The following is a 27684-nucleotide window of genomic DNA, read 5'->3' on the forward strand; positions in this document are numbered from 1 at the left end:
CTTGCATCCCTGGACCCAAACAACTGCAGATCGAGAACTTCAGGAGGAAAACAAGTGCATCTGTACCCTCCAGACTTGCCTGCCTCTGTCACCGTTCCGTAAACATCACAATATAATCAGTCACTGAGCACTTAGGGTTGCATTAGGTCTTACAAGTTATTCAGGGATGTGACGTAAGGTGTGCGGGAAGTTGGGCAGGAGGCCTGGAGGATCCATGCAAACAGCATCAGACTTTACTGCAGGGCCCTGGGTGGCTGTGGGTACCAACAATTTTTTCAAACTTCTGTAATCCTGGCAAGGAAGGATGATGCTGAAACCACCTTCTTTCTGTGCTTTTCTAGATATTCTTATATCAACTCATCAACAACTCACACACATCTGCTCGCGGCTCCTATCTGAGTGAGGAGGAGTGAGAGAAACCTGACAGAATACAACATGTGCCAGGGTGCAAGGAGTGGCAAATGTAGCGTGGCTCAGCTCGGGTCTGAAGGCCGGCTCCGAGTGTTTACTGGGTGCTGGGCCCAGGCGTCAACAGGTCAAGTTGCTGTGCCCAATGTGACTGCTGTGTGCAGGCCCACATTTCAGGCCTGCCACACCCACTCAGGACCTCAGTGTTGACTCACAGCGCATTCCATGACTTCATAAACACAGCGATTAAGAAAATGTGCTTTCTGTTTTTTACCTGACATTTCAGGAGGCAAGTAATGTGTGCAAAACCACAAGGGGGAGGCACATGCTCGACCCACGTTTCCCTCTGGTCTGGATACAGCAGTGATGAGCAACACATGTGCCAGGGAAGGCAGAGCAACAGACCCACGGCTCAAGTTTCAGTGGACTTGGGGACTAATGTGTTTGGAGGGGCCATCAGGGACCACAGTAGATCCTAAGTGTTCTCGCTTTCTTTGGGAGTGACACTAAGAAACAGACTTCTTACTAAAGTGTCAAATGTGAACCTACATGAAAAAGTGGAACTGTGCAGGACATGATTGAACTTTATTCCACAGAGTGAATTTTACGAATCACAATTAACCAATAGGAACAATCTCTTTGGGGTTAGTGTTGTGGTATAAGTAAGTTAAGTCACTACCTGTGGTACAGGCATCCCATTTCCTCGCTGCTCCACTTCCAACCCAGATCCCTGCTGAAGATCTGGGAAAAGCAGTGGAAGAGATGGCCCAAGTGTGAAAGGCCTGGATGAAGCTCCTGGCTCCACCAGGTCGAGTGCTGGTTGTTGCAAGCCATCTGAAGAGTGAACCAGCAGATGGAATCTCTCTTTGTAACACTGACTTTCGAATACATAAATCTTAAAAGGCCTTCCTATCTAGCTGGGAAGGGTTTTGCAATGCTTTACAAGCAAACTGATAAAATACTTGATAAGGAATTTAAGTACAAGAAATGAAATGAGATAATCAACTCTGAATTTGATGAAAGTCATTGCTCAACACAGATACACATAATTAACCGTCAAACCATTCCTAAAAGTAATCAGGCTGCTGGTATTCACACCAGTCGGGACAGTATCCGTTATTCATAATCACCAACTGCGGCCTTGCAGATCGCAAAAAGGTGTCTTCTTAGAAAGAGTGAGCCAGAGGGGAGTTACAAGTTGGAATGCAAAATTAGGGACAGGCCCAGCTCAGTTACTCCATGATGAGAGAAAGAATGAGGAGCCAGCAAGGCCAGCTACAGCCACGGCGAAGGGCACACCTTAGAGAGAAGCCACATAGGGGCCAGTGACTGTTCTAAGACCCCAGGGCTCCTCCCACTGCACCCAGTCAGTCCTGGGCAGGTCCAGCTTCGATCTCTTTATCTGTCCTGAGAAAATATGGTACCCAGGAGCCATATACAAATGATTCAAAGGTTAAACAAGCAGAGTGGACTTGAGCTACTTTTATAAAAGTGATTATTAGAGAAATAGAAATGTTCTCAGAAGGCTTGGACTCTATTGGTCAATGAAAAGATATAAATATGCACACAGATCTATATTTAGTGGCAGGGATTTAAAGTGCTTGAAATAATTCTAAATTCCCTTCCTTTCTTACTAGAACATAATGATAAAAGGTATGCAAAGCTGAACGTTTCAGAAATTCACATTACTGTAAACCTTACATTAAGGAATAAAAAGTACCAAAGTTGCCAAGAGAATTGAGGATAAAACACCTGACACATGAGGCGCCTCTCCTCTGGGAGAGCAGCACAAGATGAATTTTTCATTTAATTGAAGCTGTAGTTGTTACGACGATGGTAACTGGGAGAGTGAAAAGACTCCACAGTAGACTGCGTGTGGAGGTGGCAGGGTAGGGTGCACTCCTTTGGGGGGGGCGCTGCCTGGCTCTGAAGAGTCCAGTCCTGCTACAGCAGGCTGCTCAGGTTCCCAGTGCATCAACTGTCTGGGCACAGCCAACCAGGTCAGCAACAGCACAGCTCACACTGCAATTGTGGAGGGGTAGGGAGATGGGCCCAAGAGTGAAAGCTGCTACAGGACAGCCGGTGAGGAGGGAGGAGGGAGGAGGGAGGAGGGAGGAGGATGAGTTCTGGTTATTAAAGCAAAGCCAGGTGACAGAGGAGTCAACACAAGCACATTCCTGAGCTGCTGCACATGGTTGGTGGGAGAGTAGCATGGCTCAGCCACCGCAGCAAACGACTTGGAAGTCCCCCAAAAGGTTGCCATAGAATCACCTTCCACCTCGAGGATATATGTAATGGAGCTGAGCCTAGAAGCTAGTGGATACATATACACCAGCATTCACTGCAGCGTCCTTCGCAACAGCCAGTCGGATCCAAGCCCCCAAGTGTCCACCAAAGACAGATGCAGGGAAACACGCAATGGGGAATATACATGCAACGGAATAGCAGTCAGTCAGAAAGAAAAAGGATGGGATTCTGAAACATGCCACCACGCGGGCAGAAGCTGCCGATGCTATGCTTTGTGAAATGAGCAATGAATGGTTTAGCATTCCACTTCTAGGAGGGATCTAGAGGAGCAGAGTCGACAGGTGGGAAGGAGAGTAGAGGTGCCAGGGCCACAGAGCAGGAGCAGAGCTCCTACACCCGTGGGAGGCGGTGAAGCAGCCCTGGACACCAAGAGGGACCATGCTTCTACAATGCCTGTGCTCCCAGTGTGACCGCGATGTGCAAGTCCTCCTTCCTATGTTACCATAACAAAATGAGACAGATTTCTCAAGGATGTCCTCACCACTTGCAAGTCCTGTCTGAGTTTTGGGGGCGGCAGAGTCTTCCTACGCCTGTCTGACCATTTTCCCACTCCTTGATCATCTCTGGGGACCTTAACTGTTGGCAGAGTCAAGACTCTGATCAATGGGAGAGCTGGTGCTACAGCAGGAGGCCTGTGACCCTCGGCCCCAGTACCGCACTGACGGCACCAGCACGAGACCTCCGTTCCCAGAGGACAATCATTCATTGCTAATGAGTGTTCCAGAGACCGTAACTAGCAACACTTAGGGTCATTGTGGAAAGAAGACTTGAGTTTCTCTAGTGCAGGGGGCAGACCAGACACTAAGTAAGAAAAATGTTTTTTTTTCAACTGGTCTCAACTGGCCTCCCACTAGGAGGTCTACAAAAGGGACCAAGTATAAAAGGTATACACTCACTCTTCCCTACTCAGGGTTAAACTCCCTCCCTTGCTGTTGGGACTGACATGTGTGTTTCTGTAGCAACAACTGCCTTGAAAGGATGTAGGTTGAACTAAGGTAAAAATCCAACAAAGCCATTTGTTTCCTTGAGAACATTCCGGAAAAATGCTCAAAGACTGATGATATTCATACTGCTAACTTCGTGTAATTTTTAAGCAAACTAAGTTTAAAAGGCAGGATTTTCTTCAGTGGTACGACACTTGTCACAAAATATGCATTCATTACGGACTTGTGGAATGAAGAATATTTTTTTTAAAAAAAGCTCTGCTTAACAAAACATAAGTTCAAACTACATGATGAAACCACTGTTCCCCACCATAGGTGAATTCTTCATTGATACCATATGGAGTTGGTACAAGAGCAGTGTCCAGAAAGAAAAAGATCAATACTACTCATGAATGGAAGCATTTCCACTGCATATGTGTAAATAAGAAAAGTTCTGTCAGGTAACTGAGGTGTTTTTTTTTTTAATATTTGAAGGGCTAAGACCAACTAAAGGGGCTGGGGGTGGGGCAGAGAGAAACCCTTCCATCTCCCGGTATGTTCACTTTCCAAATGGCTGCGACAACCAGGGCTGGGTCAGACCACAGGTAAGGAGGCAGGAACTTCCTCTGGGTCTCCTGTGTTGGTGGCAGGGGCCCAGGCACTTGGGTCATCTTCTCTTGCTTTCTCAGGTGCATTAGCATGGAGCTGCATCAGAAACAGAGCAGCAGCAGGGACTTGAATCAGCACACGGATGTGGGGATACTGATGTTGCAGGCAGCAGCTTGGCCCCGCTATACCATGATGCCAGCCCTCTCCTCTCCTCCCCTTCCTTCCTTCCTTCCTTCCTTCCTCGTTCTTTCTTTCTTCCTTCATTCTCTTTAAGGTAAAAGACGGCAAAAGACAGTTGTGGAGGGACACACAACACTGCTTGCAATCAGAATACATTAAGAGCTGCAGTGTTAAAATCAAGTCTAACAGATAAACAGGTAAATAAATTAAAAACTACTCAGGAAAAAAAAGTGAACATGCGTGTGTGCCTCTCCCCGTTCCCTAAAGGCATCCCGCCTCAGCAACCTGCGCTCACGGGTGGTCACTGCATCTTGAAAATCAGCTTGAAACTGGCGTGATTCTGCATTCTGTTTTGCACTGACAAATCCTTTGCTGCTCCTTATTTATAACTTATTTCCCTCAATGGTTCTAAAGCAAGGGAAGAAATAATTTCAAATGAAAATCATTACTTATACAGCTGGAGTGTCCATTTAATTAGGAAAAATTAGTAAAGAAAATGGTTGGTTAGAATCTGAGAACAGTTTTGAATGTTTCACAAAACCACACATCAACTTCCAGATCCTTCTCTCAACACATTTTGCCAACTCAATATGGGAAACCCAGATCAACCCAAGCAAAGGGTTTTGATCTGGGCACCTCCTTCAGCAAGGGCTTGGGGGGAATCTTTGAATTAGCAACAGAAATAGCTCAATTAAAATATCATTCCTACTCTATAGTCAGTTTTTGTTTGAAAAATGAGAACTGGGGACTTGCTTGCTTGAGTAAACAGAAGACAATTATTCAGGCTGGGGTCTACAGAGCAGAGAGCAAAGGAGACAGCTGGCAATTAACTGGCTAACTTGACCAGACAATTCATGCCTAAAAAGTCACTCTGGTGCCTAAATCCCCCAGATTGGTTATTTTCATAGAGGGGCGAGAGTGTAATTACCAAATCCCCTTCCAACCTGTGCCACCCACGCTGTGCCTGGCTGGGTTGTCTCATGCCTACAACTGTATCACAATCCATCCTCAACCCTACGATCCTAGCGAACAATGTCCCAGGCTTTTCACGTTAGACATCTGAGCATTTGCTGAAGTGTCCTATGGTCTTGCAAGAGGCAGCTTTTACTGATATTGAATAAAGCATCAAATACTTCAAAAATATCGAGGGACAAAGGCCTTAAAGGGAAAGCTTTTACATTTTTACAGTTTGAGACAAAGTCTAGATAAGCAAGCAGTACCATAATTCTCAACATGAAGATGCCCCCGCCGGGGTGGGGGGAGGGAGGGAACCAGGGTAAAACTAAGTAAAGAGAAGGTATAAGATTAGGCAAAGAGTATCCAAAATGCAAAAACAAAACGAGGACAGGATGCCAACACCCTTATAGCACTTCATACTTTTATAGAATCCCCCATGACGGATCCTCCCAAGTGTTGCAAGGTTACCTGGGTTGAGTGTTAGGAGGGGAGCCCCAAGATTCACTGAAGCAAGGCTAATTTCGAAACTGAAACTTGAACCCAAGTCTTCCGGATCCAAGTTTTAACTGCCCTTTCCAATGCACTGTGCTGAAGGCTAAAGTTAACTTAAAGCAAATAAAAACTATCACATTACCCAGGCAAATCTGTGTTATTTCCCATCACAAACAGTCGCACAGTCACACATGTCAGTAAATAAATCTGAAAACTGAGCATGGCTCACAGCCTGCCGAGGGGACAGCATAGGGATCAGGGCGGCTGCTCTCTACCAGCTCTGCAGGCCTGGGCCAGGCACAAATCCGGGACACAGCCTCTCCACCAGAAGAGACTCTTTCTGGTCCGCTCAACATCAAGCTGATGATGACACTCTAGTTCACGCAAGGAGGCAAGCGTTGTTTTTTCTTCCTCCCCAGGGTGTCAGAGGCTTCTGCTTGTCAAAGCCTTCTCCACTTGTCTACAGTTCTTAAATGGAGCTTTCAAATGCACACGGCTAACTTCTCACCCAACCGAAGCCAGAGAGCAGTACATAAACACAACAGGGCCAATGTTTTTAAAAAGAATGATTTCATGTTTTCTGAAGGTTACTACGCTGCTTCGTTCCATATCCAAACTTGGATTACTTCAACCAACTTCCATGCTTTTCAGGCAGAACAAGAGTATTAAAAACCAGAGTAAAAACAACTTTCCTTGGATCAAGAAACAAAAGCTACTTTTAAATGATGCCATTTCGAAAGCAATCACATTTTGTTCAAATTACTCTTCATTTGTCTTTGGCAATGACTGATATTTTAACTTTCCATGTAAGGGTAAGTTTAATGGAGAGACTTATATTTTATAATATGCATACTATCTGGGAACATGGACTTAGATTTTTTTCTTTTTTAAAGATTTATTTGAAGCCTGGCACAGTGGCCTAGTGGCTCAAGACCTTGCCTTGCATGCACCGGGATCCCATATGGGTGTTGGTTCTAATCCCGGCAGCCCCACTTCCCATCAACCTCTCTGTTTGTGGCCTGGGAGGGCAGCAGAGGACAGTCCAAGGCCTTGGGACCCTGCACCAGGGAGGGAGACCTGGAGGAAGCTCCTGGCTCCTGATCGGCTTAGCTCTGGCAGTTGTGGCCACTTGGGGAGAGAATCATTGGACGAAGATTTCCCTCTGTCTCTCTGAAGATCTCTGTCTCTCCTCCTCCCTGTATAAACGACTTTCTTTTTTGTTTGTTTGTTTTTCTTATTTATTATAAATGACTTTCCAATAGAAATAGATAAATCTTTTTCAGAAAAAGTATTTGAAAGGTAGAGATAAAGAAAGAGAGAATCTTCCATTGCTGGTTCACCCAGCATGGCCTCAATGGCTAAAACTAGGCTGGTCTGAAATCAGAAGCTAGTTCTGGGTCTCCCATGTGGGCGCAGGGGCCCAAGTACTTGGGCCATTCTCTGCTGCTTTCAGGTTGCATTGCCTTCTAGGTGCATTAGCATGAGCTGAATTCGAAATGGAGCAGCCAGGACTCAAACCAGAGCCCATCTAGAATGCTGGCATCACACGTAGTGGCTTAACTCACCCTGCGACATAGCCAGCCTGATAAATATATATATATATATATATATATAAAATTTTTTTTAAGATTTATTTTTATTGGAAAATTAGATATAGAGAGGAGGAGAGACAGAGAGGAAGATCTTCCATCCAATGATTCACTCCCCCAGTGGCTGCAATGGCCGGGACTGCAGTGATCCAAAGCCAGGAGAGCGGAGTTTCTTCTGGGTCTCCCATGTGGGTGCAATATCCCAAGGTTTTGGGCTGTCCTTGACTGCTTTATCCCAGGCCACAGCCTGATATTTTTAAAAGGCATGAGAGACCATTCCATACCCTAAATGGACCAGATGGTTAGAATGCTTCTGTAAAGCCTTTAGTGGAACCCTGCTGGAAATTCAAGGGCTTCAGTCCCAGAGGAATGGTGTGACCTGTCCATGTGCTTCTCACTCCTGCCTAGTAATTTTAAGGGAGGACAGAAAAGGGGACACTAAAAGGGAAAGCATCTAATACAAGAATACAGGGGAAGAAAATATGGTCTCTAAACTTTCATAAAGGTGCTAAGAGGAAAACCAAACATTCCTCCTAAAGATGTTTATTTAGTCCAAGAGCTTAACTTGGAAAAATTCTCCTACACTAGGGGAGAGTGGGATGGATAAGACATCAATTTGCACCAAAACAACAAACACCAACAAAAGTAGTGACAATAAAAGTTATTATTGATAACAAAAGGCATCTACTTTTCTTTCTTTCTACATCTTCGTAATCATGGTGCTCATTCAATGAGCTTTTCTAGTGGATATTGCCCCCCCCCCCCCCTTAAAGCAATTGGCTTGGTAACTGTCTACAACTTCCCTATCAAATGTGAAGGCCAAGCAAACACACCAATTTCCCACAAGCCTGAGCATGTTATAACCAACCCTGGCCTTGGGCTCTTCCTGTAAGATGGGCACACCACTAAGTCCTTCAAAGAGCTGTTGTTCCCGGGAAGAAGAAATCAAAGTCACTGTGAGATATTCTGCAAAAATCCAGCAGGATCTCACTTGTCTACTGCCGGCCACATCCATCTGCAACTGGGTGCTGTGCAGAGTAGCCGGGACTGGGACCCAGTATTTCTTGGTCCTCCTCTCCAGGGCCAGGCTGTTCCCTCTCTTAGACTCCCACCCCCTCTCCATCTGCTGGCCTCTCCTTATTTTACAGAGCAGGAGCCTAGCTGGTGCATGTCTTCCCAGGACTACAGGATGACGCAGGCCTAAGAAGGCTGCAGGGAGCCACTGGACTCGCTGGTCCTAAGTGACATGAAGAAATGAAGCTCTCCTGTACAATCATTACGTGTAATCCAGGCATTTTTTTCGGAGTGCCTGTGTTTTTTTTTTTTTTCCTTTCTTATTTACAGAGAAAGAAAAACAGAATACTTTTGTAAATAAAAAGAAACTCAGGGTGCCTCTGGATGTTGGCAGTGGATCTCAGACACGAGTGGCTTAGGATAAGGGTGACTACCCGTTGGTCCTGACATCACTGATTACATCTAATGATGCCATCAACCAGTGTCTCTGACTTCAGAGTGTCCTGGATTGTAGAGATCAACTCCACTTCCTGATACAGTGGATTGCAGACTGCCACATCAACAGCCCAAGGTTTCTCAACCCCGCTGCACCACCTTCTTCAGAGTCCCAGCGTTGACCATGCTCTTGGCCCACAGCATGGATTTGCTCACGGATATTTTCCTTTAATATATTCCTGCCACAAGTGAATTTAGGCTGTTCTTAATTAAGGTCTTCAGCAAGAGACCATTTGGAGAGCTGTCCCTCCCACAAGGCAGGGCAGGCTTGTTTGGACCAGCTGTTTTTAGATTTTTCTGCTCCATCATCAGCGCTCCCAATGTCCTCTTACTGTTCTGCTAAGAAGAATCCTTCTTCCAGCAGTTCCACCAAGACACAACCTCTCTTCAGGAGTCCAGAGCAGGGGGTTGGATCACTGTGGTAGGAATGTTTCAGGAGCACGGCTAAAGATGTGGTGATGGGACCTTTCTTTTCAAAGAATTCCACCAGAGCTCTTTGGGACACACAGGCACGCTATCCACTACCAGAGAAAGCTTAAGAACTTCTCAGACGGAACTTTCAAAAGCTCCATTATATATAAATAGATATTTATTTGAAAAGCAGAGCGAGAGTAAGAGAACGATAGATCTCTCCTATCTGCTGGTTCACTCCCCAACTGCCCACAAATGCCTGGCCAAAGGCAGGACCCTGGAACTGACTTTGGGTCTCCCACGCGGGTGGCATGGATCCAACTACTTGAGCCAAAACCTGCTGTTCCTCAGCGAGTATGACAGCAGAAAGTTGAATCTGAAGCAGAACAGGGACTCAAAGCGTGCACTCTGATAGGAATTGCAGGTGCATTAAGGGTTGGCTTAACAACTGTGCTGAAAAGCCACTCTTCCTCTTGATGTTTTTATAGACCTAAAATGAAAAACACAGGATGGCAAAGGAAATTTCTGTATTAAAATGCATCTAATGAAGATTTTTAAAAATTCAAATACAAAAATGGTTTTGGACTGGCACCAGTGATACATTAGGCCAAGCCGTGGCTTGGTGGACTAGCACTCCCTAGTGGGGTGCTGGTTTGAGTTCAAACTGCTCTGCTTACAATCCAGCTCCCTGCTAATGTGCCTGGGAAGGCAGTGGAAGATAGTCTAACAGCAAGAACTCCTCTCAAGTGATAGCTGAATTATAGACAAGGTGCCAAGGACATACACGAAAGGGGTGAGGCTTGGCCAGGCAGCGGAAAGAGCAGGTGCAAAGGCCTCGAGGAAGGAGCTCGGCACAGGCCTTTCTAATCTTGTAACTTAGCTTATTAAGTGCTGCTGTCCTCCCTGCCCTTCTCCTCCTACGCAGCACTGCCTGATGGACTGACTTCCTGACACACTTGGATTCTAGGTTCCTGGCTAGAACACATTTTCTCTGTTCCTACCAAACCTGTTCAACATTCCTTCACACAACACCTCCTCTCTGGTCTCCTCAAGTCCCCAGAGGCCCTGTCATTCCTCCTGCGGCCTCCACTCTTCCCTCTGTGATTGTTCCAGGACACATTGAACACTCATTCAGAGAATTTCAGGGAAGAAGTTTCTTCAATCAGCTCACCCAACCATGCCTTGCCTGGCAAGAAAACCAACCCCACGGAAGCAACACGCCTCCTCTAAACACCCAAGAGTCCGTGCCACGCAACTCATCTCACAAAAGCCCAACCGCGCCTGTGCTGACAGAATCCAGTGGCTGGTCATGTCCTGCTCAGACAAAGCTCCTTCAGCCAGCAGCACACCCTCCCTAGCAAGCAGCAAATACAGAGGCCAGCCGGCAGATTTCAAGACAGGCAACTCTGATTTCATAGCCCAACCCCTGAAGGCCAAATTAGGTAGATTTTAGGCTGAATGGGGATGTGTAGTGAAAAGTTAGGATCCTAGGGCCAAATCATGATGTTGGGGTAGCTTGTATTCCAGAGCAAGCTTCTCTTTCTCACTGTATTTCTCACCTACTCCCACACTGAAGCCCTAGTCCCCAGTACCTCAGAATGTGGTTCCATTCAGAGAGAGGATCTTTAAAGGAGTGATTAAGTTTTAGCCCCGGACCTTGTGGCCATGAGGGGCAGTGAACAAGCAACTGCAAGATGTTTTTTCCTATCACCCTGTCAAACAAATAAGTAAGCCTTTAACAACAAGAGAGTGAGTGAGTGAGTGAGTTAGTTAAAACAAGACCATTAGCATGGCCCCTAATCCAATCCACACCTGAGCCTGTGGGCAGAGGGCCCGGTTGTGTGCAGGCAAAGCCAACTGAAAGCCAACAGAGAGCAAACACCTGCCTCCCTCCCCCACAAACACCTTGATCTTGGACTCCAACTCCCAGAACTGTGGAAGTTTAAGTCACACAGTCCATGTGCTTAGGGTAGCTCACTCTCAAATTCATTTGATGGGTATTTACATATGGGCATCCCTAAGGGCAGGGGCCAAGACAATGGCATGGGTGCAGGTATTTTATTTGGGAGTGTTCCAGGAAGCAGGTACATTCTTTATATGAGAACAAGGTCATAGTGAGAGATAACAGGGGCTAAATTTTGCTGAAGCTTCCCAGGAACCATCCACAAAGGCTTCCCCAGAACTGCTGTGGGATCACTTCCCCACTTGGATCGAGACCTGAACTCCCATGACTCTCAAGTTTTAGTATGTGCGGTGGAGAAAGCAAAAAGCAGCTCTGCATGTACCCAAGGCAAGACCCAAGCAGAGGTGGGAAACCCAGCACTGAGGGCAAAGGCTGAAAATGCAGGTGGGTGGGTGTGGGGTGTGGTGTGGAGCATGGGGCGGTCACAGCAAGCAGTACTGACACAGCTGGCTCCTCCTTTAGGGCAGAATCATCCTGAAGGTCACACAGGGCAGCAAGGTTCTGCAAGGGCAGATTTACAGAGAGAAGGAGAGAAATGTCTTCATTTGCTGGTTCACTCCTGAAATAGTCACAATGGTCAGAGTTGAGCCTATCTGGAGCCAGGAGCTTCTTCTGGGTTTCTCACATGGGTGCAGGGTCCCAAGGCTTTGGACGACCATCCTCCACTGCTCTCCCAAGGCCACAAACAGGAAGCTGGATCAGAAGCAGAGTAGCTGAGACTTGAACATCCGTAAGGGATGCTGGTGCTATAGGTCACGGCTTCATCAGCTATTCCACAACGCCTACACCCTCAGACCCATTTTGAGGCCACAAAAATACAAAAATGTTGACATGCTGCAACAAGTGTCATTTAGGTAATGTTGGGAATGATCATCTCTAGTGAACTACGTGTGAAATGAGACATGCAATTGTTCTTTATTGCTACTTTCCACAGTGCGTATAATTCCATCACAGCACAGCTGTCCCACATATCATAAGTGATCTTCAAAGCTAAAGCCAATTTTACTGCTTATGAATGGCAGAGGGTCTCAGGATCGTATTCTCACCTCAGATACTGAAGTTCTAGGGAGCCGAGAGACCAGCCTCACAATCACCACATGGGTTATAACTCAAGCCACACTGTAAAACTCACAAATGTGATGAAAGAGCAAGTCTTCTAAACCACTTTCGGAAGTTCATGCCATTCTTCCTGGCAAATAACTATCTGAGAATTATTACTGAATAAGCTTGAAAAGCAACTCCATTCAGGAGAGTTATATAGGGAGATGTCAAACCTGGTATTTTGTCAATTGCTCTAAGTCCTATCCTTTAAGGTTGCTAGGTATAGCAAACAAGGGGGCAGGTGTTTGGCACAGAAGTTCAGACATTGCTTAGGATGCCCACATCCTTCATCAGAGTGCCTGAGTTGGCTGCTCAGCTCCAGTTCCTGACTCTTGCTTCTTGCTAATGTATTTTCTGGGACATAGCAGGTGACAGCTCAAGTGGCTGGGTCCCTGTCACCCACATGGGATTCTTGGATTCGATGCTTGTGTCTGGCTTTGCCCTGGCTTAGTCCTATCTCTATGGGCATTTGGAGAACGAACCAGTGTATGGGTTATCTATTTCTGTCTCTCCTTTCATCTGCCTTTCAAGCAAATAAATATACAAATAATGTAAGAGATAGAGAGCAGTTAAGTCCAAATTTTAGATAACTCCTTTTTTCAAGCAATAAATCTATTTCAGGGGCCAGTGTTGTGGTATACTGGGTGCAGCAGCTGGACAGGATGTCAACAGCATCCCATGAGTTCCAGTTTCAGTCCTGGTTGCTCCACTTCTGATCCACTCCCTGCTGGTGGGCTTGGGACAGTAGAGGATGGCCCTTCAAGTATGTGGGTCCCTGCCCCCCATGTTGGAGACCTGGATGGAGTTCCAGGCTCCTAGCTTCTGCCTGGCCTAGAACCACCCAGCCCTTGGGGCAATTGGGGAGTGAACCAGTGGACAGAAGACCTGTGTCTCTCCCTCTCATTAACTTTGCCTTTAAGATAAATACTTTTCCAAAAATATTTGTTGTTTTTTCTGAAATTCAAATGAAACTGGCATCCTATGTTTTATTTGGCAACCCTATTTTCCTAGATGCTTCGGAATGGAAGAAGTTCAGCAAAACTAGAAGGCAAAAAGTAGAATTTATATTTCAAATAAACCATCTTTATTGCTCTTTTTAACATCAATTAACTGCAGCAGAATACCCAGAGCATGATTGGTTATAGCAGGTTGCTGTTCTAACAGAGAGGATTCATTTTAGAATTGATGGTCCATTCTAACGGTGAGGCAATTCAATTCAAAAGAAGCCAAGCATTTTCAAAGCAAACATTAAAAAACCCCAAGGAATCAGTGTGTGTTCATGAACTCATGCATCTTTCTTTATTTAAAGAACGGCAATTACAATATAGTAAGAGTATGCTTTATTTGCACTAGTGCTTACATAAACTAAAACATGAATGTAGGTTACGATACAGGGGAACCAAGCTACCAAAATAAAAACTGTTGAGAAAATGTTCTGACTGATTTTCCTAGTTTAAAATATCTCTGACAATATGAAAAACAGAAACCGTTTCTTCTCCATCTTTCTTCATTTACAGTTTGAGAAACCGTCCCTGATTTTCAGATCTTCAATGATGATTCATATGGAAACTAAAACACCTCAGAGCTCAAATACGCTTGGAGAAGACTTACGTGTCTCTGAGTTTGCAATGGAGGGAGACGAGTCACGTGCCACACAGGCTGTATCTGCATTGGGGGCTGACCTGTAGGGTTGAAGATGATTCACCACATTCCTGGCTCTACCCACTGGATGCCAGCTTACCTCCCACCCCCAGGGACCAAGCCAACAACGTCTGTAGAAGTTGCCAAAAGTCACCTGGATGGGGTGGGTGGGGGGAGCACACGCTTGGGGAGGTTGAGGGGGAGGGAGGAGAGTTGGCGGTGCAAAACAAGTCCCATGGAGAATCACTGGCTAAAATCATTGCAGGGTAGCTGAGAATTACAAAATGAAAACAGCAAAAAGCTGACGGCATGCCAGTCAAAATGGTCCTAAACATACTGACGCTGTAATAAAAACAAATAATGGGGATCAACCTACATCAAGATGCCTTTGACAGAAGTTGCGTGCTGATGAAAGACAGTCCAGAGCCTCTTTCAGTCCTACCTGTCTGGCTTGCTCAGCACAGAGAGGAGCAGGCTAACCCTCCTGACCCACTCTGCAATCCACTTCCGGCCCCCATCTACCCTGAGAGGTAGGTCAGTCAATGTCCCCACATTACAGATGAGGAAATGTGTGCCTAGAAAAGCAAAAGATCCTATCCAAGCTCCTGCAGCTGGTGAAAATTTTAAAGCCTAATTTTAAAGTCCAAGCCCGCACCTTGCGGGGAGCGTGACCTGATGTTCTGACCTCCACTCCACTTCCTCACCTGTAACTCACAGGCAACGCGCCAGCTCCTCACAGTGCCCGCTGATGGAGGGCAGGGCCCCAAGAGTCCTGGCACTTGGCCAGCAGCAATGCCAGGTCATCTCAGAATTGCCGAGTATGTGGTAGCACGGTTTTGGCACCACTTCAAGTGGTGCAAGTGCACCAAGAATCAGTGGGCACTGTGAGTCTTTGGGGTTTAGTCACGGAGGGGCCGAGTGCGAGAGGACGTCAGAGAACCTGTGGGCATGACACCTGGGAAAGGAGTGATCAAACCATCCAGACCTTTCTCTCTCCACCTCCAAACCCCCATTGCCCTGACCCACGTGAGCACACAGCAGTCCTGCCCATTGCCACCCACACTTCAGGCAAGCTCGCCTCCCTCAGCTGTCTCCTGGTCAGTCCTTCAGTGAAGGACACAAATAATTGCTGTGCAGCTGGCCCACCTTCAGCAGTCATGTTTGTCATGGACCTATATTTTACAGTAGTTGTTTCAGGACCAAATTATTGTTTGGAACTTCTAGGAGAAAAAGGGCCAAAAACAAAGTGTGTGGGGAACTTAGTCAAAATAACATACATGAAGCATTTCATCTCTGGGTTACAAAGCCTCACTGTGGAAGAAGTAGCTGTAGAAACAGACATGGGTTCATGAGTCCCATCATGCGATGAGGAAACGTAATTGGGCTGCAGTCAGTCCAACACAGCTGAGGGAGGCAGTCAGCAGTGATGGTAGCAAGTCTGTATCAGAAAAGCAAAAATCAGCTTGCACCGTGCCTTGTCTAGAACTTTGTATTCTAAATAACTTTTACACATGCACAAGCCTGTTCTCTTCAGTCCCCCCAACCCTGCCGCAACAGATCATGGTGGCGAGGCCAAAGACAGGTGGTTGTGGGGGCTGGCAGAACAGACTATTCAAAGAGAAAAATGTCTTCCTCATAGTTTCATGAAGCCACATTTAGATTCCAGGTCTAATTTCACCAGGTATCAGCACAGTGGAGCTACGGTTACAGGGCACAGATCATTTGTCGAGAATGGAAAAAGCCAGGATGCCAGGGCAGTTGTGTTGGAGGGGTTTGGAAGGAAGGAGTGAACGCCTGTTTCACAGGAAAGGTACAGAAAACTGCTAACACAGAGGGCTGAAATTCAAGCTTAAGTCCTTGGCACAAGGGAACACCCAGTCAGCAGAGGCCGAGTCAAAACTTCAGGACTGCAAGCACCAATGGTTATCGCTGGTGCAGCCCAAGGGCTGGCAGGTGGCTGACTCCAGGGAGGCAGTGGGAAGGGCAGCGCCAAGGGGGGAGGCACGAGATAGAAGGGTATTTCAACCACAATACTGATGAACAGGTTGGGGCAGTGGATGCTTAACAAATGACAAAACTATGATCTATTTTCCTTCCAGCCTGGGAGGCAAAGCCATGTGTAGTCACTCAGTCAAAACGAGAAGTTTTGATGAGATGCCTTCTAGAGTACCCAGAGAGCCAGGAATGAGGACCAACAGGCAATGACACAGCAAAACTACATATTCCTGCGAAGCTCACTGAGGACCCACCTCCTCTACACTTGTGCCAGGAATGGTGGAAAGCGAGATAAATGACTGGATCTGGATTACAGAAACGTAAACCGGAACTCCCTCCAATCACCAAGTAGTCACTTCATGATCTAATCTTTCCTATTCTGGGGTAGTAGTTTCCGATGGTTATTCCGTTAGATACCCTGAAGCATAATTTCAAATGGACTCCATATCACCGGCTCATAAACTCAATCTACGACCATCAGTAAACAGTGTCCTTCCCCTGACGGTCCTGCAGGACTTAGTAGGACTGCAGTCGCGAAGGCAGTTTCAGAGTTCTCAGAAGAAAATGACTTACCCTGTGTTCATCCCAGGGGACCCACAGAGGCACCCATGTGACACAGAGCAGCGTCCATGTTAAACAACTGTCTCCTGCCATGCATTTCTGCTTCTCCGGGAGTTTGCTTTCTTCCAAAAGGCAGGCGACTCCTATGCTTGGGGTGTGCTTCTCCTACCAGTCTGGCATGCCCCCTTCTACTCCAAACCCCTTAGACACAGCTGCAGCAGGACCCGACTCATGCCCTCTTATCTGAACAGAGCATGCTGACAGGACCACATTTTCCAACTCTTGCTGTCCCACAGGGTAAATCCTGGGGAGAGACCTCGGCCTTCACACAACAATGCTGCACTCTGTTGGTGCTGTTGGCCACCTGCTGCCCATGAACAACCATGTGGGGAGAATCCACGCGTCTGGGTAGTGCAATAGTTTAGGGCGGCTTCCTCATCACCTGGACTTCACTCCAGAAGTCGGGTTCCAACAGAGTCCAGAAGGGATGCCTTGGAGACAGTCAGACATCCCTGAGTCTGTCCCTTCTCTCAGCCAGAACACCATTCCCAACCCCACAGGCTGCTGCAGTGCAGACAACGCGGCAGTGTAGACAGCCACTATCCTTTTCTCACTAGTCTGAACTCAGCAGGGACGCAGAGGAGGAGTCCCTTGCCTCAAGGGTAAGCATGAAAACTAGAATTTTAATGACAACAAAAAGTGAGAAGGGGCAGATACACTATTTCCTTAGAAAGAGACCAAGGTCAATGGAGTAGAAAGGAGGGCCAGACACAGAGTAGTACAGGCATAAGCAAACGTGTGTGTGCACGCGCACACACACACACTCTTTAATGAAATAAAGGAGGCATTGTCTCAACCACTCAGTAAATGATACCAATATAGCCAGCTATTCGTTCGGAGAAAAATGTAAAATCTGACCTTTAACATATATACACATGCCCTTCCAGAAAGGTTAAAGGTCGAAACAGTAACACAGTGAAGTCCAAAGAAGAAAATGTAGGAGACCATTGTTATTATTTGCAAAGGCTTTCCCAAAGCAAACCACTAAACACATAAACTGTAGAGGTTGTGATTTTATACATGGGCATACGTTTACATATATGTTATTTATAAATGCACAACAACAACAAAAAACTCTTACAGAGAAAAACAGATCCCAGATAAAAGTAGAATAAAAATGACAGACTGGCAGGAAAAAAAGCATTTACAACACAAACCCATACATTGGAGAAAGCCTAATTGCAATAATCCAGTCAAAATTCTAATCATCCGGGCCCGGCACGGTGGAGTAGCACTTAAGGTCCTCGCCCTGAACGCGCCAGGATTCCATACGGACGTTGGTTCTAATCCCGGCCACCCCACTTCCCATCCAGCTCCCTGCTTGTGCCCTGGGAAAGCAGTTGAGCACGGCCCAAAGCCCTGGGACCCTGCGCCCATGTGGGAGACCTGGAAGAAGCTCCCGGCTCCTAGCTTCAGATTGGCTCAGCTCCAGCCATTGCGGCCACTTGGTGAGTGAACCAGTGGATCAAAGACCTTCTTCTCTGTCTCTTCTCCTCTCTGTATAGGTGCCTTTCCAATCAAAATAAATAAATCTTAAAAAAATTCTAATCATCCAATAGGAAAACTATAAATTCCTTTGTAAACAAAATGGTATAGGGCTCACTGTGGAAGAATATTCAGAGAAGTGTAGGCCAGGGGCAGAGAAAGTCAGATTTACTAATCCATCTCGCTTTCATCACCTATAAAGTTGGACAACAGTCACTTCCACTCCATGGAGATATGAAAGATCAGATCAGTAAATTGTACAAATGTTAGCCAGTAGCAGCAATAGCAGTGACATAGCGGCAGGTGTAGTAATAACTAAAGAATTACAAAGTAAAGATCACTTAGCATCATTTGTAACATGGCAAAAAGAACTAAGGTATTCAACATTGTAAAGAAAATGAGAAAACAGGTCTTGGTAGGAACATATACTGGTTCACCCATTCTGAAAGACACCCAATCTGGCTGTCTACCTTTAAAAAAAATTATTTGTTTGTTTATGTGAAAGGCAGAGTTACAGCGAGAGCAAGAGGGAGATCTTCCATATGCTGGAAGATGAGATGGCTCCAATAACCAGGGCTGGGCCATGCTGAAGCCAGGAGCCAGGAATTTCCTCTGGGTTTCCCATGTGGGAGGCAGCACGCACTTGGACATTCTCTATTGCTTTTCCCAGGTGCATCAGCAGACAGCTGGATCAGGAATAGAGTAGCCAGAACATAGACCAATTCCCATATGGAATGCTGCAGGCTTCACTCACTGTGCCACAAGGCTGGCCTCTGTCCACCAGTATTCTGATATGTGCATTATGGTGCAAAACATATGCACACAGATGTCCAGGGTAGCACTTTCATAACTCAAGATTAAAGTCAGAAGAACAGGTATTCACCAGGGATCACACAGCTCCTGATGTAACAATGAGTGTCAATGCGTACGGAGATGGGAATTCGTCTGTACCTAGCTCAGTGAAACCTGCAAACCACAATTCCAACTGCTCTTGTATTTTTAAATCATTTGTACTTTTATATAAAATACATGCTTTGCAGAATGGATATAAACAGGAGAGACCAAGCTGTTATTGTGGTTTCCTCTGGGAAGGAAGCAGGACCAGGAGGGAACCAAGAGGGTATTTTAGGGTTTGCTCCACTTATATATACATTCACAAGTAAGGTCTCAAAAGTGTTTTCTCTAAAAAAAGAAAAAGGCGACAGGGTCTGTGTTTCTACCACAAAGACTCAAGGAGCTGGACACCGGTGCCCATATGCTCCATACACAGCCAGCACTCCCCCGTCTCTGCAGGGACACCACGCAGCAGGGAGCTCCCAGCTGCAGGAGACTAATAGAATCACTGCGTTCCTTCCTTCTGTCTCAGCAAACAATCTGACTGGGAACACAGGCCATGGCAAGCCCTGCAACTGTCCACTTGGCACTTGCACATCACAGTCTGCATTTTAGCTGATCAGCCCCTAGCTCTCATATGAAAACGTAGTAGGAGTCTTCCTGAGTATGACCTTGGAATGCCTCATCCCACAAGGTTGGTAGGGCTTCCTTCTAAGGTGCGGACACTGCAGCAGACCCGCATTACCTCTCCGGAGCAGCCTGGGTGTGTGCCGTTTTTACGCTAGGATCCTCTGTTAACAGAAAATCAAAAGCGAGACACAAAGAGGGTGCAGCTGCTGGCCGCCCATCACTGTCGCATGCATCCCAGGTTCAGCTGACAATACTCTTAAAGTTCAACCCCAGACAGAATGGCTCTTTCTGTTTCTTCGACTCCACAATTCAGAGCGGACATGCGCATCTTGGTCCCAGAGCTGGCTTTGGAAGGGAGTGCAGGGGTTGGGGCAGGCCTGACACCTTGAGGGCGTGCTCACAGGAGGAGTCTACCTTGGCCTTACTATCCAGAGCAGCAAACTTCACTGCCTGCCTCCTGTTCCCCACTTCTACCATATAATCAGCCACAAATGGTGAACCTAAAACGGTCACTGTCCCCGGACATCACGTGGGCTGGAGGTGGACAGAGGGTGAGGAAGTGCCCACCCGTGGCCAGCGGGGGTTTTAGAAGGCAACCGCAAGACAAACCCAGTCCATAACAGCATAGCAGGGCCTTGGACATACTTTGTACACCTTTTCAAGAGTCTTTTTTTTCCCCAAAAGGAACTACAAAACATGCCTACTGACATGGCAATAATTAATTCATGTTTGCAGATTAAATGATTGCTGACAGACACAGTACTTATCAGTAGACCCAGGTTTGGAGGCAGCCAAGTATGTGTGTCCATCTGATTCAGTTACTTTCTAGATTAACCCATCAAGAAGGCAAAGGAAAACAAAAACAAAACAAAAGAAACCCCACAACAACCCAAAACAGGTAAAATCTATTTTTACTTTACGAGTTTTAAAATTTATTTCATTATATTTTTTAAAGAAAACAAAAACTCTAATCCAGACATCTAGTTTTATGATTTTGGTGATAATTTACATATTCATTCAAAAGGTGCACAACCTGAGGTTTTTTTATGCTAACAACTGTGGTGTCTGTTTCATGCTTCCACCGGCTTTCACAACAAACCAGGATGGGGTGGGCAGTGCACCAAGATTCATCAAGTGGCCACTCTGGCTGGGCTGGACGCTTTCCATGGTCCATCAGCCCACTTCCTCCTCACAGCATCCTTCCAGACCCAAACACTAAGCACAGGAGAGCCATCACTGCACTTCAGCCCAGCCCTGAGTGACTGGCTGGCAATCTGATTGTGGAGATTGTTGGTGGTGTGAGGTAAGAGGACAATGAAGAGAAACAAACTGCTAATCTAACAAGCCGTCTTTGGAAAAGGGGTGGGGTGGGAAGGGGGAGAAACAAGTTTAGTGGCTCTCCGGGTGATGAAAAGCTCAAGGCCGATCCACTGGTTCATTCAGGGGCGCCCTGCTGGCTTCACCCTTGATCCAGGAGCACCTCACGTGTCTCAATAACCCTGACTGTCTTTTGGTAACGCTGGTGAGGTGAGAATTACATGATGATGTGAACAACAACTCATCTAACTGCACCCTGGCCCAAGCAAGACCTTTCGCATCCCAAATGCTGGATCTCATGACGCATGTCCATTATCCGGGAAGTGGTTAAGCCACACACTGCTGGCCACACCTGCTCAGCTTCCATTCAGTCCGTCTGCCATACAACCCCCAAATTTGCATTGCTATCCAGTTCCCAAATGGTGCTGCTGGTCTTGCACATCACCTCTAAGTACCCAGATTCTTAAATAAATAATAAAGCGAAACAAAATAAAATGCAGGCCAACCGGAATCCTTTGAAGACAAGGAAAGGTTATATAGTACCTGGCAAACTTCCACCAAACTTTGTATGACACAAGCCATACAAAGGCAGGGAAATTTTTCTCAGACACAACTATACCCTGACACTGAGGATGGTGGCCGGATGGTGAAATTAGTCAACTGACACAGTAGACCCATGGTTGAACCTATAGTCAGTGCCTAGATGTGGTGGCAAGAACAGTGGTTGCAGAGGCACCACAGGGAAGGGTGGCTGAGCTGCCCTGAAGCGACAAGGACAACGGCAGAGCCAAAGACGCCTGAGAAGAGCTGCTTGGGAAAGAAGGGCTGTGCTTACAGTTGGCCGGTTCACTAACCCCACGAGCCTGGGCTCTGCTGCAGGCCAGCAAAGGCAATCTGCTTCAGGCTTGTTTTTTAAACCCATTATTCCATTAAAAAAAAAAAATCAACAGCTGAGTAACCACTGTTCCAACTGTGATAACATATAAAACATTTCTGCCACCCCCTCTCCAAAATAAATAAATAAATCAGGTAACATCTAATTGTTGATAAAGTTTTTAAAGTTTAATCGCATTAAAAAACTGTTGAGGTTCTTCTGCATGTTCTTCCTTTACCCTCTTTTATGGCCTCCCTTTACGAAGCCATCCTGATTCAATCATGGGGTGCTAGCCCAGAAACCCAAACCAATCACTCCCCAAAGGTGTCATCTTCAGATGTTGTATCTGGATCAAGCTTCTACCATAACCCATCAACCAACAGCCTTTCTCCATTAAGACGGATTGTGGGGCTGCTTTTTAAAAAAATATTTATGTAGAAGGAGACAGAGAGAGAGAGAGAGAGAGAGAGAGAGAGAGAGAGAGAGATCTTTTATCCATTGGCTCATTCACCAAATGACCACAATGCCTGGAGCTGGGCCCACAGGATGCCAGGAGCCAGAAGCTTCCTCTGGGTCTCCCATGTGGATGCAGGGGCCCAGGCATTAGGGGCCATCCTTTGCTGCTTTCTCAGGTACATCAGCAGAGAGCTGGATCAGAAGTGGATCAGCCAGGACATGAACAAGCACCCATGTGGAATGCTGGCACCTCAGGCCTGCTCCATCACAGTGCCAGCCCCAAGACTGTGGGGTTTAAATCTCTTCATGAATTTGGGGGGGGGGGGCTGAGTCTTGTTTAATCAGTGACAGGCAGGACAGGGCCGAGGCTACAGCCAGCACTTCACAGGTATTATTGCACTCTATACCTCGACCCTGAGGTGTTTTCCGTATTGAAAGGGCAAGTGATGAGGCTGGCACAATGGTTCTATTGGCTAATCCACCTCCTTCAAGCGCTAGGATCCCATATGGGCACCAGTTCATGTCCTGGCTGCTCTACTTTCCATCCTACTCCCTGCAATCAGCATGGGAAAGCAACAGAGAATGGCCCAAGCCCTTGGGCCCTTGCACCTGTGTGGGAGACCGGGAAGAAGCTCCTGGTTTTTGACAGGTTCAGCTCCTGCCATTGCTGCCATTTGGGGAGTGAACCAGCAGATGGAAGATCTGTCTGTCCTGTTCCCTATAAATCCGCCTTCCCAAGAGAAATAATAGGTCTTAAAAATGAAAAAAGACAAGTAATGTATCCAAATCATTGAACTGTGAAGCAGTAGACTGAGATTAACAGACCAAACTACCGGGGTAGGTGTGTAGCCTCACGGTGAAGATGTCTGCATTCTAACCTGGAGCACCTGGGTTCAACTCCTGTTCATGCAGCAATAGTGATGCGAAGGGGCTGGGTGCAGGATACCCACATGGGAGACCTGCATTGTTTCTGGGTCCACCTACATCAGCTTGAACCAGCCCTGGCCACTGGAAGCATGAGGGGCACAAACCTGCAGAACAGAGCATACCATCTCAAATCTCTCAGCATCAAATAAATAAACTTTTTTTTAAAAAAAAATAACTACAACCAAACGGAGACACTCATTCTGAGCAGAAGGCCTCTCTTAATTGCCCAGCTGAGTCAATCAGAAATGCAAAAAAAGAAAAAATCCCTTCCCTGAAGTGTAGACTTTGATCCTTCTCCAAGCCAGGGAGGATTCTCACAGCTGATTCAGACGCTGCCTGCTCACAGGCCTGGCCTCTGGAGGTGACACAGAGCACTCATTTCCCACACCATCAACCCAGCAAGTGGATCACAGTTCCTAAGCGCGCTGGGCAAGCATTCCAAAGTTAACATCCAGTAAGGAGAAACTATTTGCTTTTGCATTATTATTATTCTTTTACATAATAATATGTTAAGTATCTACCATGTACGGAAGATGCATACATTGAGTCCCTGTTTCTTACTTGTCTTCAAGATCCTGCATGTGGAAAGCAGGTGACTTTTGTCCCTGGGAGACATTTGGCAGTGTTTGGAGACAACTTTGGTTATCACTGGGGGTGTGAGTGGTGGTCCTGGCATCTAAATGAGTTCTGCCAGATCAGAGCAACCCTCATCTCAAAATTCTACCAAAATGTCAGCGTGCTGATACCCCGCTGTAGTTTTAAACTTCCCACAGCCCCCACTGCCTTGGATCACTACTGTTTTCTTATTGTCTTTATGGCCTTCTATTTTTAAAAGCAATTTTATTTACTATGCAGAGCCAACAGACAGACATCTTCCATTTGCTGGTCCACTTCCAAAATGCCACCAACAGCAGGGGCTGGGCCAGGTCAAAGCCAAGAGTCCAGAACACCATCTGAGCCTCCTGCACGTGTGGCAGGGGGCCCAAGCACAAGGGCCATCCTGCTGTCTCCTGGGCTGTGCTGGATGGAAGAGGAGGTGGGACTGCAACCCAAGATGGGTGGTCCCAGTGCCTGCCCCAGCTTATGGATGGACAAGTTTCATCTCTCCTTGTTTGCTGGAGCACTCCTTGAGGTCTATAATGACCTGACAATCACCGTGAAATCCCCAGCATGCAGGAACTGCACTCTGCACAAATGCAAACAGTACGTGTGCCAAGTGTTCAATATAACAGGACTTGAAAAAGCTGGGGGAAAATGGAATTAAAAGTTTTTGGTGCAAAAACACTGTGCAACTCATGTACACGGAAAGTTCACCTGAAATGCTCAAGTGTGTACTACAGGGGGAAAAATGCATTCATTTCAAAACTGTACCAAAATAAAGTTCTTTAATTTTTCCATGAACTTCTTGTAAGTACCCCTCAGAGTCTGTTCTCCCCAAAGAGGATAAAAAAGTAGTGCTGAAGAGATGAGCACTTCCTACTTTGAGGTACAGCTGGTGGGGAACCACTTTCTCATTTAATTCTTTCAACCGATAAAGGAGACAGGATCACTATTTTAGGGAAGCAGGAGGGCTCCCAGAGGCAATCGGTAACAATGCTGCCTGCAGGTGAGCAGCAGTGCCTGTGTCTGGAGCCAGGCTCCTTCCGCAGCCTACCCATGGCACCAGGGCACCAGGCCTGCCAAGCCTGTCTTCCAGAGACCACTCCCAGAACTAGCGTGTCTGACACGCTGACAGGCAAAGCTGAAAACACAAAAGGTTGCCAACGACCCCATCCCTAACCCTCCCAAGTTCTGCTGCCCAACATGGTGACTAGTCTGCTTCCACACAAAGCTTGAATTCAAACCTCAACAGAGAAAGGCACTAACAATCGACACAGCTCTTTTCTCCAGAATGTCAGAGGATGACTTGGATCTCTAAAGTTTAGCATATAAAAACAAATCTACTTTTTAAAAATTGGCAAAAATCAAGAGATACTGGTCAAGGGAGCCATCCTGGTGCAGGGCACTGTGATGCGACCATTCCTCCTGTACAGCACTGCCCAGCAGACTTTGCTGACAGGCGACAAACATGGGGCCTTCTCAGAGCAGCTAGGAGCCAGGCATAGCCCCGGAAAGCAGCTAATAAATAACCTCCAATGGCTTGTCTCTGGGAGCCCTCACATTATTGATCCCCAAAAATCAACCTGATGAATTCGTCTCGTTTTCATATTACAGAGGGAGAAGTGAAAATGACAGGTTTCTGTGGCACCACACTATTATTATTATTTTTTAAACCAAGTTAGGGAGACCAGCGCAGGGTTACTTAAGGCTGAAACCTCTATGCAGGGTCACATTTCCAGGGCAGCATCCTGTTGGAAAGTTGGAAAACTGTGGTGTCACTCACTATCACGTCAACCTCATGGAGCATCCCTGGAGTGAAGCTCAGCCTCACGCGTTCCTCCAGCCCCATGAGCTAACCATGCTGGGAGTCAGGGGCCTTGCACTCTTCTCCCGCAGCCCATCCTTCTCTCACCGTCCGTGCTGCTGCTCCGTTTCCATACACACCTGCTCCACAGCAATCACTCTCTCCAAAGTGTGCTTTGGTGCTCTTCTCATTCATAAGCCTGGCTTTCTAGCTCCCTGTTCTAGCCACAGCAGGATAGAAAGTTTTCCTACTCCAAGGCAGGAAACTCATGCCCTCCCTGGACTCCCAGGAGCTCCAGAGCTGGCCTGTATAGTCCACCCTGAACTCCCAAGTTGACGTTCATTAACTCGTGCGGGAGTCCCCCTCATTCCAATCTTTTGGGTTTAAGGTAACCCATCTTTGGACGGCTTGCCCTGGCAATGATCGGGGAATCCTGAAGTTGAAACTGCAAGGGTGGACAAAAGGCCTGGGGCCCAGGGTTAATGGGCCTGTCCCTGCCAACCAGGAGAGCTGAGCTGCACACAGCAGATTCTAAGAGCACTCCTGCCTTCACCTGAACAACGCAGCCTCGGGAAGCTTCACCTGGGCTCTGCTCCCTGCCACAGGCCTCCCAAGCATTTCAGAAAATCCCGATTAAGCAAGGAGGAAGCATGCAGCCTTGGAAGCCTACATCTAGAACAGGTGATTTTTATCATCTGAAAAAGTTTGGGAAACACTGGATTATTATTGACAGGTGTCTCGGGTTCCTGCTGCATGCTTAACACAACGCCAGAGACACAGAGGATAAAAACTGGAAATAAGCGGAGACTTTGGAGCCAGGCTCCTTGGGTTTAATTTCAGTTGCCCTAGTTATTAGTGGGGCCCTGAGCCAGGCCCTTAACCCCTGGCTGGCTGTTTCCTCCTGTGTAGAACACAGATGATCATAATAACCACTTCATAGGTTGTTACGTGAATAATGTGCTAATGTGAGTAAAGCACTTAGTTTAGTGCCCTCGATACATGCGGGCACTCGATAAACATTAGCTATTATTATCCCATAGACTGGAGACTGCTGAGTGGCAGCCCTTAAGCCAAATCTGGCCTACAGACCTATTTTGTTTGGCCTGCACATTTTCCTTTTTTAATGGAGCCAACATTTTTAAACTGGTAGATTTCTGGCATTTTGAGAAGCCTGGAGGCTTGGTGCAATCCAGGGCCTGCCTTTCCCTCTGGCAGCTGTTGCCTGGAGCAGGTTTCAAGGTCCACTATAAACAGCACAACACGCAGGACAAGGCCACTCCCAAAAAGGTAATCCCCTATTTGAGACCCATGTGATGAACAGACCCAGAGTGGGGTCCCATCACTTCCCCAGCCAACCGGCCTCCCCTTGTGCCAACCCGCTTCCTTTCTGCCCCTACTCTGGCATGTGTCCCGAGCCAGAAAAGCCTTCTCTTTTGTCCTCCTTCCCCTACCCTTGGCACTCCAAGAGTGCACCCCAAATCCATGTGGGACACATGAAGGAAAAACCCCTAGCTGAGGTCTCAATGGGGGTCAGAGTAGGGAGGGTGGCTGTCAGTTTTCCTAAAAGCACCCTGGGAGATTCAAAAGCTCCAGGCTCGCAAATCAAGGTGCTATGGTCTCCGTGTTCCCAGGGTCTGCTGACCCTCAGCCGCTCCTTCTGAGGCACACCATGCACCCGAGGACTGTAAGTTCTGTTCTCCTGAGCCCTGGCTAGCCTTGCTTGTGGGTGGATCACACCTCATCCTTCTCTTGACCCATGGCACTGACCCAGCCCCAAGGACACTGCAGGCTGTCTAGTGAAACCCTGCCTTCCAGATGCTTGAGTCTACAATGGCAAAGGCATCGCAGCGACCACCTGAAGGTCAGACTGACTCCTCAGAGTGCACAGATGTGGAGGAGATGTGTAGGACACAAGTCTATGATGCACTAGAAGTGACCATGAACTCAGGGGAGTACGATGGTCGGGGAGGTGTGGGAGCCCCTGGGAGGTCAGGGGGGGTCTCTGCACTGGTCTTGAGGGTCCGTGGGAAGGACGGCAGCAGGACTAGCAA

At 47.0% G+C, this 27684-nt stretch overlaps 1 protein-coding gene across 4 annotated transcripts in view; it reads right to left on the minus strand.

Annotated features, from left to right (window-relative positions):
- The window catches only part of E2F3 (E2F transcription factor 3), an 80095-nt gene that overhangs the window by 44726 nt on the left and 7685 nt on the right, over window positions 1-27684 (minus strand). For 2 of the 4 annotated variants that reach the window (XM_058667525.1, XM_058667518.1), the window contains exon 1: window positions 14061-14135. The exons of the other annotated variants lie outside the window; for them this stretch is intronic. In XM_058667525.1, coding sequence (XP_058523508.1) covers window positions 14061-14120 — 60 coding nt within the window. In that variant the 5' untranslated portion in view covers window positions 14121-14135. Of the gene's footprint in view, window positions 1-14060; window positions 14136-27684 lie in introns of those variants that run through there. 4 annotated transcript variants of the gene reach the window in all.

This window comes from Ochotona princeps, chromosome 1 (assembly GCF_030435755.1).
Source record: "Ochotona princeps isolate mOchPri1 chromosome 1, mOchPri1.hap1, whole genome shotgun sequence".
NCBI classification, from domain to species: Eukaryota; Metazoa; Chordata; class Mammalia; order Lagomorpha; family Ochotonidae; genus Ochotona; species Ochotona princeps.